We start from the raw sequence: 17,395 nt of genomic DNA, 5'->3' as shown, positions 1-17,395 counted from the left end.
TCCGCATCACTGGCCTTGAAGAGGGAATTGAGGGCTCCAATGCCACTCAGTTTCTTTCACGCTGCCTACCCGAATGGTTCCCCACTCTCGGTGACATCCAGATTGAAATCCAGAGAGCGCATCGAATCTACAACGACAACGCCCGCAACCGAGGAGCTAACCGCACCCTGATTTTCAACGTGCTCCGTTACCCGACCCGCCAGGCCATTCTCCGCGCTGCCAGGAAAGAGCCTCTCTCCATCAACGGCCGGAGGATTCGCTTCTCTCCAGACTACAGCAACTTCACCGTCAAGCGTCGCCAAGGTTTTCACCAGGCTATGGACGCAGCTCGAGCTAAAGGTCTGGAATTTTTCTTACTTTATCCGGCCACGTTGAAAGTGAAAGACGGTGCTCAACACAAGGCATTCACCTCACCAAAAGAAGCGGAGGATTTTCTGGCATCAGTCCCGGCTCCATGCCCAGAGACTTTGGCGCGGGACGACGACAACCCCCCCCCCTGAACACAGTTTCACCTCTGCCATTACTGCTGCAGGGCTCCGTTTGACACACACTGGATCGACTCGACCCCCTGTCGAACTGTGGGCTCTGTACCTGTGGACGGTTGCTTTGTTATTCTCACACTACTTCTTCACAGGACAGATGTTTATCCTGCTGTCACTGGACACTGAGGACTGACATTAAGTCACAGGTTTACTAACCTTAATCACCGGATGTTCTTCAGCTGGTAAGCTGCCAATGAGCCTGATATGACTGTTTAACATGTTTAATATGGGTTATTATTTTGTTTTAGTATGGCAGTAGGCCTGCTTGAGTTTATAAATAACCCACTTTTTGCACAATGCTCAGTCAACCTTTTATTTTGTGTGCACTGTGGTAGTTAATGTTATTCTTTAGGCTACAGTATATGGAAGGTTGGAAAGTTAAAATGCAAGAATTTAATACCTTAACATGTTACGTATGATTCCTCAGCTTCTCCAATTTATTTTACCTCAGCTACAATCAACGTCATTGTTATACTGCTGGGCTGGCCTTTTCCCCCTGGCTGCCCCACATCCAATATGATCACAGACCTACTTCACAGTTTACAATCTGTCATTATGTTTGTGTTTTCTTTCTCTTTTTCTCCTTTTTTACATGTTATGTATGTTGTGTCTACGTCTCGTTTGTGTTGTGTAATGGGGGACCTTACTCTGGGTGCGATTGTGCCGGGGTTATTCCAGAAGGAGGGCTATGGTAACATTTTCTCTCTGACCACACTCAGAACATTTCCTTTAGACTATGGGTGATCTTAACATTTTAGTATGGAACTGTGGGGGATTGAATGCTCCTCACAAACGTGCTAGCACTCTTGGTTTGCTGAAAAGAAAAAATATTGACATAGCATTGTTGCAGGAGACGCATTTACTGAAAGCTGATGCTGGTCGTCTTGCCAATAGATTTTTTCATACTGTAGCATTCTCCGCAGCTGATACAAAAACTAAAGGTGTGGCCGTTGTTGCTAGACGCAGTCTTCCAATGAGAATTATAACGAACTGGGCAGATAGCATGGGTAGAATTGTGATTACTAGTATAGAATTTAATTCAAGGAAAATAGCTCTTATATCAGCATATGCCCCTAATGATTTTGACAGCAACTTCTATGATTTAATAACAACTAAAATGTTAGAATTAACAGACTATTCCTTCATTGTCGGTGCAGACTTCAATGCAGTTTGGGACCCAGTTCTTGATAAGTCGAGTGCAACCTCCTCAGGGGGGCAGGTCATGGCCACAAACGCTCTAAAATCTTGGGCCAGTAATTTGGGACTTGTGGACATATGGCGTTTAATTAATCCCTCCTTCAAAGACTATACCTTTTTTTCTGGCCGACACAAATCTTTTTCTAGAATAGACTTCCTTTTTGCTTCCCCGCAGCTCTTTCACTGCATTAATACTGCTGTTTTACTCCCGATAGCCCTGTCAGACCACAAAGGAGTCTTCTGCTCTGCAACTTTGGGCCGCCTATCTAAACGTGCAGTCAGATGGCGTTTTAATACCTCATTATTAAAAAATGAAGCATATATTGATCAGTTTATTGCAGGATTCAGAGAATTTGTTGATTTTAATGTTGGCTCTGTAGAGGACCCCAGAACCCTTTGGGATGCTATAAAAGGCTTCATTAGGAATAACACAATATTATTTAGCTCTAATGCACGCAAATCCAGATCTCTTCAATTGCAGAATCTTGAGGCAGAATTTTCTAGGTTGGATTCTTCTTTGCAATCTAATTTCACAGAGCAAGTTGCTCTACAGCGTACACTAGTGAAGAAGGAAATCAACAACATTTTGAAGCAACAATCAGAATTTCAAATTCACAGGACCAGACAAAAATATTACTTTCATGGTGCCAGACCTAGCCATCTCCTGGCCATGAGAATTAGGACCAGTGACCACTTTGCAGACATCCCAGCTATTAAGTCGGCAAATGGCAATATTAGCACTGACCCTAAACAGATAAATGGCATATTTCAAACTTTTTACTCCGAATTATACAAATCAGAGGTGTCTTTAGACAAAAGTCGATGTGATAATTTTTTAAGTCAATTACATTTGCCCCAGCTATCAAGTACAGATTCTACTGACTTAGATAAGCCAATCTTATTAGAGGAGGTATGGGATGCAGCTAAGGCTATGCAGAGAGGCAAATCACCAGGCATAGATGGGATCCCTCCTGAATTCTACGTTGTTTTCTGGGAGCAGCTGGGCCCATTTCTTTTGGATATGATTGTTTTTTCAATTGAAAAGGGCAAATTCTCAAGGGATGTTAACACAGCCCTCATCTCTTTGCTGCTGAAAAAAGATAAGGAGCCTACTGACTGCTCTAGCTACCGCCCTCTCAGCCTTCTAAATTCTGACTTAAAGATTTTTGCAAAGCTCCTTGCCCGCCGTCTTGAGCACCACATGCCATCATTAGTCAATCCTGATCAGACAGGCTTCATAAAGTCGCGGCTTGCAGCAGATAATGTTAGACGTCTACTTCACATTATTGACGCAGCAACGGATAACAAAACACCTATGTCTATACTTTCGCTTGATGCGATGAAAGCCTTTGACCGATTAGAATGGTCATATTTGTGGTCTGTTTTAGAGGCAATGGGCTTTGGTAACACCTTTATCGGTATGATTAAGACGCTGTACTCAAACCCCTCAGCACAAGTACTAACTGGCCAAACTTTCTCCTCTCTCTTCCCAGTCTCTAGGTCCTCACGCCAGGGCTGTCCGCTAAGCCCCGCACTTTTCGTGCTCTCATTGGAGCCACTAGCTCAAGCAATTCGCCAGTCTGATTTGGTCTCCCCTATCTCTATTCATAACACCCAGCACCAGCTGTCGCTATATGCTGATGATGTTTTAGTTTTCTTGGAAAATCCTGCTCAGTCGACACCACACCTTTTGTCCATTTGTGAGGAGTTTGGTAATATGTCAGGTTTCAAAATCAACTGGTCCAAGTCTGCTCTCTTACATCTGAATGACACTGCTAAAAAATCTATCCTTCCAACCAATATCCCCATAGTACAGCATCTTAAGTATTTAGGAATTGAAATATTTTCTTCTTTAAATCAGATTATTAAACATAACTATTCACTTGTCCAGAGTAAGATCTTGAAGGACTTGGACCGGTGGATTGGTCTTCCTATGTCTATTCGTGCTCGTATCTCTATTATAAAAATGAATATTTTGCCCCGGATCAACTTTGTAAGTTCTATGGTTCCTCTCCCCCCTCCATCTGACTACTGGGCCAAGCTCCAATCTGCAACCTCCAAATTCATTTGGAACCGCAAGCGACCACGTCTGAAATTGTCTATTCTTCAGAGAAGAAGAGAAGATGGCGGCCTGGCCGTTCCTAATTTTGAACTTTATTCCTGGTCATTTGTGCTCAGGCCCCTGCTCTCTTGGTTTGATTCTCATTGCTCCGTCTCTTGGCGCATGCTAGAGAGCAATATAGTTCAGCCATGGACACTTCAAGATGTTCTTTTTAGTAACATTTCTAAAAAACAGTGTCAACTACGCCTTGGCCCCATTATTTCTCATCTTGTGCTGGTATGGAGATTAGTTGAAAGACACTGTCGTCTTTCCTGCAAGTGGCACACCTTTTTTCCAATATTCAACAATAAGGCACTTCTGATTGGTGGAAGACCTGTCTCTGCTCCCCAGTGGGAGCAGAGGGGTGTTCACTATTTAAGAGACATTTACAATGATTTTGGATTACGTTCTTTTGCTGATATTAAGGATGCATTCAATCTGCCAGGTTCCACTTTTTTCTTTTATCTACAGTTAAGGTCAGCGCTTAAAGCACATGGCGTACCCTGGCAATGTTCTTTACCTACCCACCCACTCCGAGATTTATTTATTAAACAGAACAGAGCTAAGGGTATGGTATCCAGACTGTACCATTTTTTGCAGGTAACAGACCTTGTCTCGCTCCCTGTGGAGAGGGTCTGGAGGAGAGATTGCCCAGACCTAGCTCCCAATTGTGATTGGGATACAGTGTGGTCCAGCATTCATGAAGCATCTCGTAATCCAGACCATCAGCAAATTCACTTTAATTTCTTACACAGAACATATCTCACCCCTGTTAAACTCCATCACATGAAAATTATTAATGACCCGTGTTGTAATCTTTGCTCATTGAAAGTTCCGGGCACATTTATTCACATGTTCTGGGACTGTCCACCTGTCGCACATTTCTGGGGCAACGTTGCATCCAAACTGTCTGATCTGATGGATGAACTAGTGCCTGTGACTACATGTGTGCTGATTCTTAATGATCTGTCGATCCTCAATATTCCCAAACTCAAAAAGCGAGTCATCTTTGCTGGATTGACAGCTGCCAAGAAAATGATTGCAACTCGGTGGAAGCCACCTCATGCTTTAACTACTCGATCTTGGATTCTCTCCTTTTTGGACGTCATATACATGGAGCTTTCAACAGCTCGGATTAATGGTGCTAATGAAAGGACCTTTAACACTTGGCGTAGCGCTGCTGACTCTTTGAAAAACATGCTGTAGGTTGATTTTGCCACTGGCTCTCCCACCCTAGTGCCTTTGTATGTCAAGTCCCTTTTGTCTTGTCAATGTCTCTGTGTGTGTGTGTGTGTGTGTGTGTGTGTGTGTATGTGTATTTTTATTTTTATTTATTATTATTATTTATTTATTTTTGTAGGTTATGTTTGTAATTTTATTTATTTATTTTTTACGTCTTTATTTTTCATTGTTATTTTATTTACGCATTTTCATGATTACTATTTTATTTTATTTTATCATTATTATTATTGTTGTTGTTCATACTTTCACCATGTTCCTTCCCATGACACGTTCTTATGTCCTGGGCTAATTGTCTTTCATTGAGAATTTTGTTGGACTTTATGAAAATGAAAATAAAAATTTGATCACAAAAAAAAAAAGACTGTGTAAAGTGAATTCAGACATTTTCTTTCTAAACACATTAAATAGGTCATAAATGTATTTCTAAAGGTGTAAAAAAGCATTTCAACCATTTAGATTTGAATTGTGGAGCTAGGCTTCACAAACTGTGTTTCAAGATTTCTGTGTTCAAGATTTAGTGATTAGCATAAACCCGCCCCTGCTGCTGTAGAGGTATAAATACATTCAGCACACACTACTACTACGACAGTCTACAGTTAGCCAGTTAGCTGAGTTAGCAGCCGAGTTAGCCGCGGAGCTAGCAGCCGAGTTAGCCACTGAGCTAGCAGGTGAGTTAGCCACCGAGCTAGCAGCTGAGTTAGCCACCAAGCTAGCCGCCGAGTTAGCAGCAGAAAGCTCTCAGACATAACGTCCATGTTTCGGGTAGAGGTGGTGACTTTGATTGACAGGTGACACTTGGTAGGGGGCGGGGTTTCAGCGGACTCGGTGGCCACGCCCACAGTGTTTAGGAGCAGAGAAAGAGGCTGATTTTTACACAACTTTGAAGCCTAATTTCATATATATTATTATTTACTTTATTTGCTGCACAGAAAGTATTCCAGGTGCTCATCCAAATGAAATTTAAAAAAAAGTACATTTCCTAATTAAACTACATTTTCTCAGGTGGTTATTCGGCGGCGGCCATTGTTCTACACTGTGAACTTGCTGCTGCCCAGTATCTTCCTGATGGTGATGGACATCGTTGGTTTCTATCTGCCACCAGACAGCGGAGAGAGGGTTTCCTTCAAGATCACCTTGCTGCTCGGCTACTCTGTCTTCCTCATCATTGTATCCGACACTCTGCCTGCCACCGCCATAGGAACCCCGCTAATAGGTGACTGGCATCAATTACTGCTTATCAAGACTTTGCATTCAGAAAGGAAGGAAAGGAGTAAGGAGGGAGGGAGGAAGGAAGGAAGGAAGGAAGGAAAGGAGGAAAAGAGGAAGGAAGGAAGGAAGGAGAGAAGGAAAGGAGGAAGGAAGGAAAGGAGTAAGGAGGGAGGAACGAAGGAGGGACGGAAAGGAGTAAAGAGGGAGGGAGGAAGGAAGGAAGGAAGGAAGGAAAGGAGGAAAAGAGGAAGGAAGGAAGGAAGGAGAGAAGGAAATGAGGAAGGAAGGAAAGGAGTAAGGAGGGAGGCAGGAAGGAGGGACGGAAAGGAGTAAGTACAGGAGGGAGGGAGGAAAGGAGGAAGGAAGGAAGGAAAGTAGGAAGGAGAGAAGAAAAGGAGGAAGGAAGGAAGGGAGTAAGGAGGGAGGAAGGAAAGAAGGAAAGAAGGAAGGAAGGAAAGGAGGAAAAGAGGGAGTAAGGAAGGAAGGAAGGAGAGAAGGAAATGAGGAAGGAAGGAAAGGAGTAAGGAGGGAGGCAGGAAGGAGGGACGGAAAGGAGTAAGGAAAGGAGGGAGGGAGGAAAGGAGGAAGGAAGGAAGGAAGTAAGGAAGGAAGGAAAGGAGGAAAAGAGGAAGGAAAGTAGGAAGGAGAGAAGAAAAGGAGGAAGGAAGGAAAGGAGTAAGGAGGGAGGAAGGAAGGAAGGAAGGCAGGGAGGAAGTAAGGAAGTAAGGAAGGAAGGAAGGAAGGAAGGAAAAGAGGGAGGAAGGAAAGAAGGAAGGAGAGAAGGAAATGAGGAAGGAATGAAAGGAGTAAGGAGGGAGGCAGGAAGGAGGGACGGAAAGGAGTAAGGAAAAGGAGGGAGGAAAGGAGGAAGGAAAGGAGTAAGGAGGGAGGAAGGAAGGAAGCATGGAAGGAGGAGGGAGCAAAGAAAGAGGGAAGCAGGGGAAGAACAAAGGAAAAATTAAAGAACGAGGGAGGAAGGAAGGAAGGAAGGAAAGAAGGAACAGTCAAAAGAGATGGGGTCAATTTGACCCGGGAGGACGAAACAAGGGTTAAGATGCTTTTAAATAATTTCCTGACCGTATCTCATTTTTACCCGTCCTCTACCCCCCCCTCCTTCCCCTAGGTGTGTACTTCGTGGTGTGCATGGCTCTCCTGGTCATCAGCCTGACGGAGACGGTGCTGATTGTGCGTCTGGTCCACAAGCAGGACCTGCAGCCGCCCGTTCCCCACTGGGTGAAATACCTGGTGTTGGAAAGAGCTGCAGTCCTCTTCTGCATCCACAGGAAGCACCGACTCTGCTCCAGACTGTCCTCCCAGGCGTCCGACCTGGAGCACTACAAGGATAACAACTACGGGACGGGTGAGGAACACGTCAGTCTAGCATCATTAACCCTCCTGTTGTCCTTGAGTCAAGGGAGGAAGGAAGGAAGGAAGGAAGGAAGAAGGAAGGAAAGGATGAAGGAATGAAGGAAAGGAGGAAAAGAGGGAGAAAGGAAGGAGGGAGAGAAGGAAAGGAGGAAGGAAGTAAAGGAGTAAGGAGGGAGGAAGGAAGGAGGGAAGGAAAGGAGTAAAGAGGGAGGAAGCAAGGAAGGAAGGAAGGAAAGGAGGAAAGGAGGGAGGAAAGGAGGAAAGGAGGAAGGAAGGAAGGGAGTAAAGAGGGAGGAAGGAAGGAAGGAAGGAAAAAAAAGGAGTAAGGAGGGAGGGAGTAAGGAAGGAAGGAAGGAAGGGAGGAAGGAAGGGAGGAAGGAAGGATCCTTCCTTCCTTCCTCCCTTGACTCAAGGATATTGACCCCATCTCTTTTGACGGTTCCTTCTTCCCCTCCTCCTTCCATCCTTGCTTGCTTGCTTCCTTCCTTCCTCCCTCCTTACTCCTTTCCGTCCTGGATGGACGGAAGGAAGGAAGGAGGGAAGGAAGGAAGGACAGAAGGAAGGAAGAAGGGAAGGAAGGACATAGGGAGGAAGGCAGGAAGGAAGGAAGGAAGGAAGAAGGAAAGGATGAAGGAAGGAAGGATGGACTCAAGGATATTGACCCCATCTCTTTTGATGGTTCCTTCTTTCCTTCCTTCTTCCCCTCCTCCTTCCATCCTTGCTTGCTTCCTTCCTTCCTTCCTCCCTCCCTCCTTCCTTACTCCTTTCCTTCCTAGATGGACAGAAGGAAGGAAGGAAGGAAGGACAGAGGAAAGAAGGAAGGTGAGGGAGGAAGGATGGACAGAAGGAAGGAAGAAAGGAAAGGAAGGACATAGGGAGGACGGAAGGAAGGAAGGAAGGAAGGAAGGAAGGAAGGAAGGAAGGAAGGAAAGAAGGAACAGTCAAAACAGACGGGCTCAATTTGACCCGGGAGGACGACACAAGGGTTAAGAAGGAAGTGTATTCAGGTTTCTTATCAAAGCTGAATCCACTACAGCAGCTTATTTCACTCATTAGTTTCTCTTCTGTGGTTGAAAAAGTTTCAGCAGGAAAAAAAAAAAAGAAAGAAAGAAGTTGCCGGAAAAGAAAAGTCGGGTTGATGGATGCTTAGAGGCTAATGTTAGCTCAGCTTGGGTGGAAAAAAAAAAAAAGAATAAATGGGAAAACAAATGAAATATGTTGTCAGTGACAAATTTGCCGATACATTAATTCCTCATTATATAACCATTATTTTAGGAGGCATTATGTTTCCTTCAGAACTCATGTTGCAATTTATTAGCATATAAACATAATTTTAAGGAGACAGGACGGATGAATAAATGAATTAATGAGTTCTCGCCATGCAAATCTCTACAACCACCGTCTATCTTCTTTTTTTTTTCCTTGAGTTAAATAAAAAGGTGACGCAGCACATATAAAGTATAACAACACTAAAGTAAGTTAGATGGAAGGAAGGATGGACAAAAGGAAGGAAGAAAGGAAGGAAGGAAGGAAGAAGGAAGGAAAGGATGAAGGAAGGACATATAAAGTATAACAACACTAAAGTAAGTTAGATGCAGCTCACGTCACACTCCTAGACTTATTAAACACAACCTTTAATATAGAGAGAATCTGGTTGGAAGGAAAGATGGTAGGGAGGAAGGAAGGAAGGAGGGAGGGAGGGAGGGAGGGAGGAAGGATACAAGGAAGGAAGAAAGGGGGATGGAGGAAGGAAAGAAGGAATGAGGGAGGGAGGAAAGAAGGAGCCGTACCAGAAATTATGAATAAGGTATATTTCTCATATACAACTTAGTGAATATATGTCCAGCGGTTGTCAAGATATCTTGAATCATCTTTGGTTAAGTTAAACTAAACACTTCCCATGTCTTTACTGATGCAAGAAGATCAAATATCACAAATGTCATCTGAGTTGGGTATACGACAGCAATCAAGCAAAATTCCCCTAGATGCTAGACCTTTGTTTTAAAAGGGAATATTTAAAGTTTTTTGTGATTTATATACAGTTATGATGACTGATGTCGATGTTAAACATGGTCAAACTTCCAAAATTTGAGGTAAATGTCTTGACTTTTTGATATCAATCATAGTGTACGTTCACACTGCAGTTAAAAGTGACCTGAATCCAATTTGTTCTCTCTAATGTGACCCATATTTGACTTGTTTCTGACAATGTGAACAGCAGAAGTTGTATTCAATCTGACATTTCCAAATCTGATTCAGGCCACTTTCAAATGTGCTACTGAATCGGTTACATGACAGATTTTTTTTAATGCGACCGCAATCTGAACAGCCAGGTTGCTTTTAATGTGGCTTTGACGTTATTCTGGAGCCTTCCTTCCTTCCTTCCTTCCTCCTTTCCTTCGTCCCTTCATTCTTTCCTTACTTACTTCTTTCCTTGCTTCCTTCCTTGCTTCCTTCCTTCCTCCCTTCCTTCTCTCCTTCCTCCTTTCCTTCTCTCATTACTTCTTTCCTTCTCTCATTACTTCCTTCCTTCTCTCCTTCCTTCCTTCTCTCCTTACTTCCTCCCTTCCTACTGAACTGAATTGAAAGGCTGAATAAAGATAATTGAGAATAAATCATATAAAAGTGTTCCAGTTCAGCCCTAGAACATGAACATAAACCTGGAAATATGCATGACATGTCTCCTTTTACCCTTTAAACCTCCATAAAAATTATAATCCAATGAAAAATGAAGCTTCTCCATGTCTGGTCCTGCAGCCCAGTGCACCCACCACCACCACCACACCTGCGAGATCGCCCGTAGACTCAGCCATCACGACAGAGAAAGCGGGTTGCTCGGACTCGGCCTCCCCCCCTCCAGAGACCCCACCCCACCCGTCATGGATAACATCCTGCAGGAAGTGACAGCCATCCGCCACTTCCTGGAGAAGAGGGACAGGTGTCGGGAAGTGGCGAAGGAGTGGCTGCAGGTGGGCTACGTGCTGGACGTGCTGCTGTTCAGAGTCTACCTGGTGGCTGTGGTGGCGTACAGCATCACGCTGGGAACGCTGTGGTCGGTGTGGCAGGTGGCCTGAGTCTCGTCGTGTAGCGCTGTGGACACGAGCTCAGCGGGTTGAGCGTGAAGTTAAGATCATCTGAGTGAGTTGCTCTGTGTGTCTGTGGAGCTCTGAGTACAGGGAAGGAGAGGAACAAGAGTAGTTGGAGTCGACAGTATGCACTTTCAAAAAGCAGTGACCAATTGGGTTTGCCATTATATAAAAACAGCAGGCTATTCTTCATCATCATCATCATCATCATTTATTTTATTTTTAGAGTTTCTGCAAAGATGTAAATGTCTTTTTGAGAAGCTTTTTCAGAGCCAGCTTGAAACCTTTTAGGTGCCACACTGCCACACATGCTAATCAATTATTATTCACCATTATGAATAAAGTGCAAATATCAAAGCAGTACTATAAAAAAAAAAACTTAAATACATTAATTTACCTGAATCATCAGAAGAAAGGAAGAGTGGTTTTGTACACATGTGTAATTTAGATGTTTCATGTGGCTAAGAAGCTCTAAACTTCTGATTATAGTCCTAGATATGTATAGCTGGTTAAAACAGGGGTGTCAAACATGTGGCCCGCGGGCCAGATGTGGCCCGTCGAGGGGTGCGATCCGGCCCACTTGTCATCCAGTGCTCTTTTCCTTCCTTCCATCTGTTCTTTCTTTTTTCCTTTCTTCGTTCCTTTGTTCCTTTCTTCCTTCTTTCCTTCTGTCCTTCCTTTTTTCCATTCTTAGTTCCTTCCTTCTGTCCTTCCTTCTTTCCTTCCTTCCATATGTCCTTCCTTTTTTCCTTTCTTCGTTCCTTCCTTCCTTTCTTCCTTCTGCCCTTCCTTCCTTTCTTCCTTCTGTCCTTCCTTCCATTCTTCCTTCTGTCCTTCCTTCCATTATTCCTTCTGTCCTTCCTTCCTTCTGTCCTTCCTTCCTTTCTTCCTTCTGTCCTTCCTTCCTTCCTTCCATTTTTCCTTCTGTCCTTCCTTCCTTTCTTCCTTCTGTCCTTCCTTCCATCTGCCCTTCCTTCCATTCTTCCTTCTGTCCTTCCTTCCTTCCTTCCATCTGTCCTTCCTTTTTTCCTTTCTTCGTTCCTTTCTTCCTTCTGTCCTTCTTTCCTTCTGTCCTTCCTTCCACCTGCCCTTCCTTCCTTTCTTCCTTCTTTCCTTCCTTCCTTCTGTCTGTCCGTCCTTCACTATTTCTCTTTCCTACCTTTCTTCCCTGCTTCCTCCTGTCTTTCCTTCCTTCCATTCTTATTTCCGTCCTCCCTTCCTTCTTTCCCTCCATCTTTTTAATGATCCGGCCCACATGAGATCAAATTGGTCTGTATGTGGCCCTTGAATGAAAATGAGTTTGACACCTCTGATTTAAAAGGAATATAATTCACAGGAGAAAATAATTAAAAAGTAAATTTAAAATAATGTTCATCCACTTCCTGAGTGAAAGTAGACTTACTGTATGAGCAAATCTATCTACCTTTAAAAGCCTAGAAACTGACTGATAGCACCTCTGTTAATGTTAAAATGTTGATATCGCTGCTTCTACTGTTTAAACATGTATTAAAAATATATATATATATTCCTGTTATTGTACATGAACCAATAAACTAAGAATTTATATTAATGTGGTTTTGCTCTACATGTATATCAAGAAAAACATTTAGTTGCATGTCCTCTGGCTTAAATTGTAGATATATTGAAAATGTGCATATTGAATTATTTTAATGTCATTATAAATCATATGTTTGTAAAGTAAAATGATAATGTAATTATATGCAATGTAAGAGTAAGTAATTGCAAATTGAATCATGTTTTCATTCTTATAATCAGTGTACAATTCATATAACTGTTCATCTAATAAAAAAGTCTTCATCTTACTTTACTGCAGAAGTTCATTATGGCAAATTAATCACATTATAAAAAAGTGAAACCAAGTTTTTAAATTAAGAAATAAACTGTAAATAAACCTGGTATCTCTTCAAATACATTTAGAAATTACATTTTTAATAAAGTGTACTAACATGAAATCAAAATTGAACTCTAATAAAAATTAATTGAGCTGTAGTAATTAATTTCACACTGCTTCATTTATGTTTATCAGTATTTATTGATAATATTGTTTACTTAATAAAACCTCTTTTTTATTTATTATTATTGTCTCACATAGGCTTTAACGATTTTGGTCCTTAGCACATACTATTCAACCTGAAGTGTTAAAAGTGGCCACTGAAGAAATAAGGATTTATCGACATTTATCGACTGGCACCCAGTCAGCTATAGAATAGATTTTAAAGTTCTGCTACTGGTCTACAAATCACTGACTGGTTTAGGTCCAGAATACATGAATGACATGTTAGTAGAATATAAACCCAGTAGAGCTCTGAGATCTACTGACTCAGGTCAGATAGTTGAGCCCAGAGTTCAAACTAAACATGATGAAGCAGCTTTTAGCTGTTATGCTGCACACAACTGGAACAAACTACCAGCAGAACTGAAATCATTTTTAAATCCAGGTTAAAAACACTTGAGCTCTTTTAACCCTCCTGTTGTCCTCAAGTCAAGGAAGGAAGGAACAGTCATAACAGACGGGGTCAATTTGACCCGGGAGGACGACACAAAGGTTGATCGAGCTCTTTTAAAGCACTTTACATTTTAATCTTTCATTTGCACTCCAGGTCATTTTAATGATTTTAAAGCAAATCATTATTTTATGCTGAATAATGCGCTATATAAATAAAACTGCCTTGCCTTGCCTTGCCTTACAAATGATCCATAATCACTGAATTGCATCACATGTCCATTTAACATGTCATAAATTATTATATTTATAGGACAAGGCCAAAAAATCCATAGATCTATGTAGTCTTATGACTTTACAATCAACAAGAAACTTTTCTTTTTTCCTTTCCTTTCCTCCCTTCCTTCCCTCCTTCCTTCCTCCCTCCTTTCCTCCCTCCTTCCTTCTTCCTTCCTCCCTTTCATTCTTTCCTCCCACCTTTCCTGCCTTCTTCCTCCCTCCCTCCTTTCCTTCCTTCTTCTTCCCTTCCTTTCCTTCTTTCCTCCCTCATTTCCTTCCTTCTTCCCTCCTCCCTTCCTTTCCTTCTTTCCTTCCTTCCTCTTTTCCTTTCTCCCTCCCTCCCTCCCTTCCTCCCTCCTACCTTCCTTCCTTCTTTCCTTTCCTTTCCCTCCTTCCTTCCTCCCTCCTACCTTCCTTCCTTCTTTCTTTTCCCTCCTTCCTTCCTCCCTCGTTTCCTCCCTTGCTTCTTCCTCCCTCCCTCCTTTCCTTCCTTCTTCCTCCCTCCCTCCCTCCTTTCCTTCTTCTTCCCCTCCTTTCCTTCTTTCCTCCCTCCTTTCCTTCCTTCTTTCCTCCTTTCCTTCCTTCCTCCCTTCTTTCCTCCCTCCTTTCTCCCTCCCTCCTCCCTTCCTTCCTTTCCTTTTCATTACACTTTAATCTAAATTATCACCCTAATAATCTTGAAAATACTAAACATCCAAATATTTTGCACTTTATTATATTAATTTAAACCATGTTGAGTATGTCTGAAACAGAGTTAAATGACACTGAGTTAAATTCATAAATGTAGAGTGAAATGAGCTGATCTCTTATTGTTTATTATGTGATGTATAAAATGTTTAAATATGCATATAGACACAATGACTGTAATAACATGTTGCTCATAATTTACCACAAACCTGCTAATTATGTGCTCCAGTGCTCATTCATTGTGTTATAACACCTGCAGTTCACCTCCGCCGCCACCAGATGGCAGTATGCAACAACCGCATCAATTCCCCTCAACAGCAGTGAGACACTCCGGGGAAGATATTTATACAACTAGCAGCTTTACAGAGATGCTTCCAATCTGTTTTCTTATGGAATAAAGAGGTAGATATATTGAGATCATATGAGGAAGAACAGACGTGGAAAATCAGCTGTGTGCTCTGCTCCGTAGATCTGTAGAAGAAGAAAGTCAGTAACAAAAAGGTGGCGCTCCATTGTGTTAAAAAGAAGAAGCAAAGCAAAAAAGGAATCACCTAATGTATTGATATTTTAGATTAATGTGTTTACAATCAATAGGTTCAATTTGTTAGAGATCAATACATGAGGTGATTCCTCTTGCTGCTTTTTAACTAAGGAGCGTTATCCCTTTGTTCTTGACTTTCTTCTTCAGTGGTGGAATATAAAGTACGTCTATAAAAAAATGGTGATATTCACTCATGTTTGACATTTTCTGCTTTAAGCTAATACCTAAAGTACATTTACTGTCATTATAGCTTTTACTGTAATTACTGCAATTATGAGTTTTGTGCAACTGATTGAAGGACAGATTTCAAGCTGGTCACATTCCTGTCAGTAAAACTATGCAAAGCTGTGTTAGAAGCACTTTAAATCCTGTTTGTTTATTTAATTTACTAAGAAACTAAGAAATTAGACAAATGAAAATATCACAGTGACGTAACCTGTGACTCATCCACTGCACGGATCCTCAGGTTTATCATCAAGTTGATTTAGGTCTATTTTTTTTATTGTCATCATCACATAATAAAACGGTTCAATGGACACTGTGTCACTGTGTTGATACAAGAGATATAAATGATTCATGTGGTTCATATTTATCTGCAATTAAGAGTTAACTCCAATAATTATAATAGGTGTGTAGGGACTACTTTTCTGAAAGGCAGCTGAGAGACTTAGTAGGCTCTTATCTGTGACACGTCCACAAAATCATACTGAAGTCCAGATGATGTTTTTACTGCAGTTTATTTGAATGAAAAAATCAAAAAGGACTGACAAGCAGCTGTTCCACAAACATATAAAAACCCTGATGTGATCCGACTGTGAGAATAAAGTGATGAAAGACGATGGTGATGATCAACAGAAAATATCAGAGCTCTACTAACTCCCTTTGTCCAAAACTCCCGCTGCCACCCAAGTAGGTAAAATAAAGGGAAACCACACCCATCAATGGTGTCAATCAATGCATGTGACGCAATACGTGCAGCTGAAGCAAATATAAACTAGGGCTGTCAAACGATTATTATTTTAAATCTAGATTAATCGCAGAATTTCCATAGTTAATCGCGATTAATCACGTTTTGAATTGCATGTTTAAAATCCTGTTATTTTCCATTTCAAGGCAGTTTTAAGCCCATAATGTAAAGCATTTCTTACCAGAGTGTCTTAACTGGGAATCAATCACGGCTCTGCTGCGACTCCCACACTCCAAAATGGTCCTTTGGTGGAACTGAGGCTCGCTTGGCTGCACCTGGGTGTTTAGCGTGGAGGTGCTAACTCAAACTCCACGTACTCCGGTGGTAGTTAAACTCCGTTTGACACAGGTTGCATTTTACTTTTGACTTGTCAACTGAAGCGTCTGGAAGTGTTTTAAAGTTAAACAAGCCGTTCAAAAGTCCAGTAGCTCTCTTACTTTCCATCAGCGCGGTAGGTTTACTGCAGGAGGTCACTTCAAAGCATAGCGCTACAGCTAGAGGAGCCGTCTACGGGTGAGTAGGAGGGACAAAAAGGCTTGCAAAATTAAAATGCGATTTAAAAAATGAACGCGTTATGGATTGCATTAATCTAATCGCGATTAACGCGTTAATGCTGACAGCCCTAATAAAAACCCTGATGTGATCCGACTGTAAGAATAAAGTGATGAAAGACGATGGTGATGGTGACGGTCAACAGGAAATATCAGAGCTCTACTTAACTCCCTTTGTCCAAAACTCCCGCTGCCACCCAAGTAGTAAAATAAGGGGAAACCACACCCATGTGTCAATCAATGCATGTGACGCAATACGTGCAGCTGAAGCAAATATAAACATAAACAAAACATATTATTCTCCATGCAACTTAAAATGAGGTAACAATGGATATTGGATGCTGGAAGTCACAATAAGCATAGAAGAGTTTGATTTAAAACCTTTCATTTCTAACCTCTAAAAAATAAGGAATGTGAGGATGATCATTTTGAGAGCTGCCAACACAGAGTCCAGCCTTTTAGATATGTGGGTCAAAGATCAGTGGTGAAAAACCTCATGCTTCAACACAAAGACCTCCACTGTTCATTTTGCCATCCTGACAAACCATTCACCAACCCCTGCCCCCTTCCTCTTCCTTCCTAATAGCCCCCAAAATAAGATCAAAGTCACACTAAAGCAACAGAGTCAAACAAAAAGAGTTTTTCTCTCATTTCCTGTTTTTGTTTTCTGTCAAAAAATCTGTAAAAAAATAAAAAAAGAGTCCAAAAGCTGTAATGTGTTTTTTTGGGGGGTTGTTAATATAATACTTGGAAAGGGAAAGTGGAGAGCTGCCTCATTAGTTTTCAATACACCGAAGTCAAGATCTGATCTGAGTGCCAGAGAGAGAGGAAATGAGCAAATCTAGTGATATTATTTGGACACTTTTGATGTGATGTTTATTTGTTGGATACACAGACTTTTTCCTCGTTGAGCTTTATTAGGGGAAGTAATTTCAGCAACCGGTGCAGAGGTGATGGTGAGTTTTTTTATTAGGAAGTCTGACACATTATGAAACTACCAAATTTAGCATGTTTAGCCCTCCTGGAAGGAAGGAAGAAGGAAAGGAGGAAGAAGGAAGGGAGGAAAGGATGGAAGGGAGGGAAGAAGAAGGAGGAAAGGGGGAAAGGAGAGAGGGAGGAAGGAGGGCAGGAAGGAAGGAAGGGAAGAAAGGAAGGAAGGAT

At 41.9% G+C, this 17,395-nt stretch overlaps 2 protein-coding genes across 2 annotated transcripts in view; one reads left to right on the top strand and one right to left on the bottom strand.

Annotated features, from left to right (window-relative positions):
* The window catches only part of LOC128371002 (zinc finger and BTB domain-containing protein 16-A-like), a 166,101-nt gene that overhangs the window by 72,108 nt on the left and 76,598 nt on the right, over positions 1–17,395 (bottom strand). The window lies entirely within an intron of this gene.
* Positions 6,091–10,733, top strand: LOC128371069 (5-hydroxytryptamine receptor 3A-like). The gene is made up of 3 exons (XM_053331270.1): positions 6,091–6,295; positions 7,415–7,651; positions 10,417–10,733. Exons 1-3 carry the CDS (start codon positions 6,148–6,150, stop codon positions 10,731–10,733), a joined length of 702 nt encoding a protein of 233 aa, XP_053187245.1. The 5' UTR covers positions 6,091–6,147.

The sequence above is a fragment of the Scomber japonicus genome, chromosome 13 (genome assembly GCF_027409825.1).
Source record: "Scomber japonicus isolate fScoJap1 chromosome 13, fScoJap1.pri, whole genome shotgun sequence".
Taxonomy (NCBI): Eukaryota; Metazoa; Chordata; class Actinopteri; order Scombriformes; family Scombridae; genus Scomber; species Scomber japonicus.
This window is presented reverse-complemented; position numbering and strand designations above follow the sequence as displayed.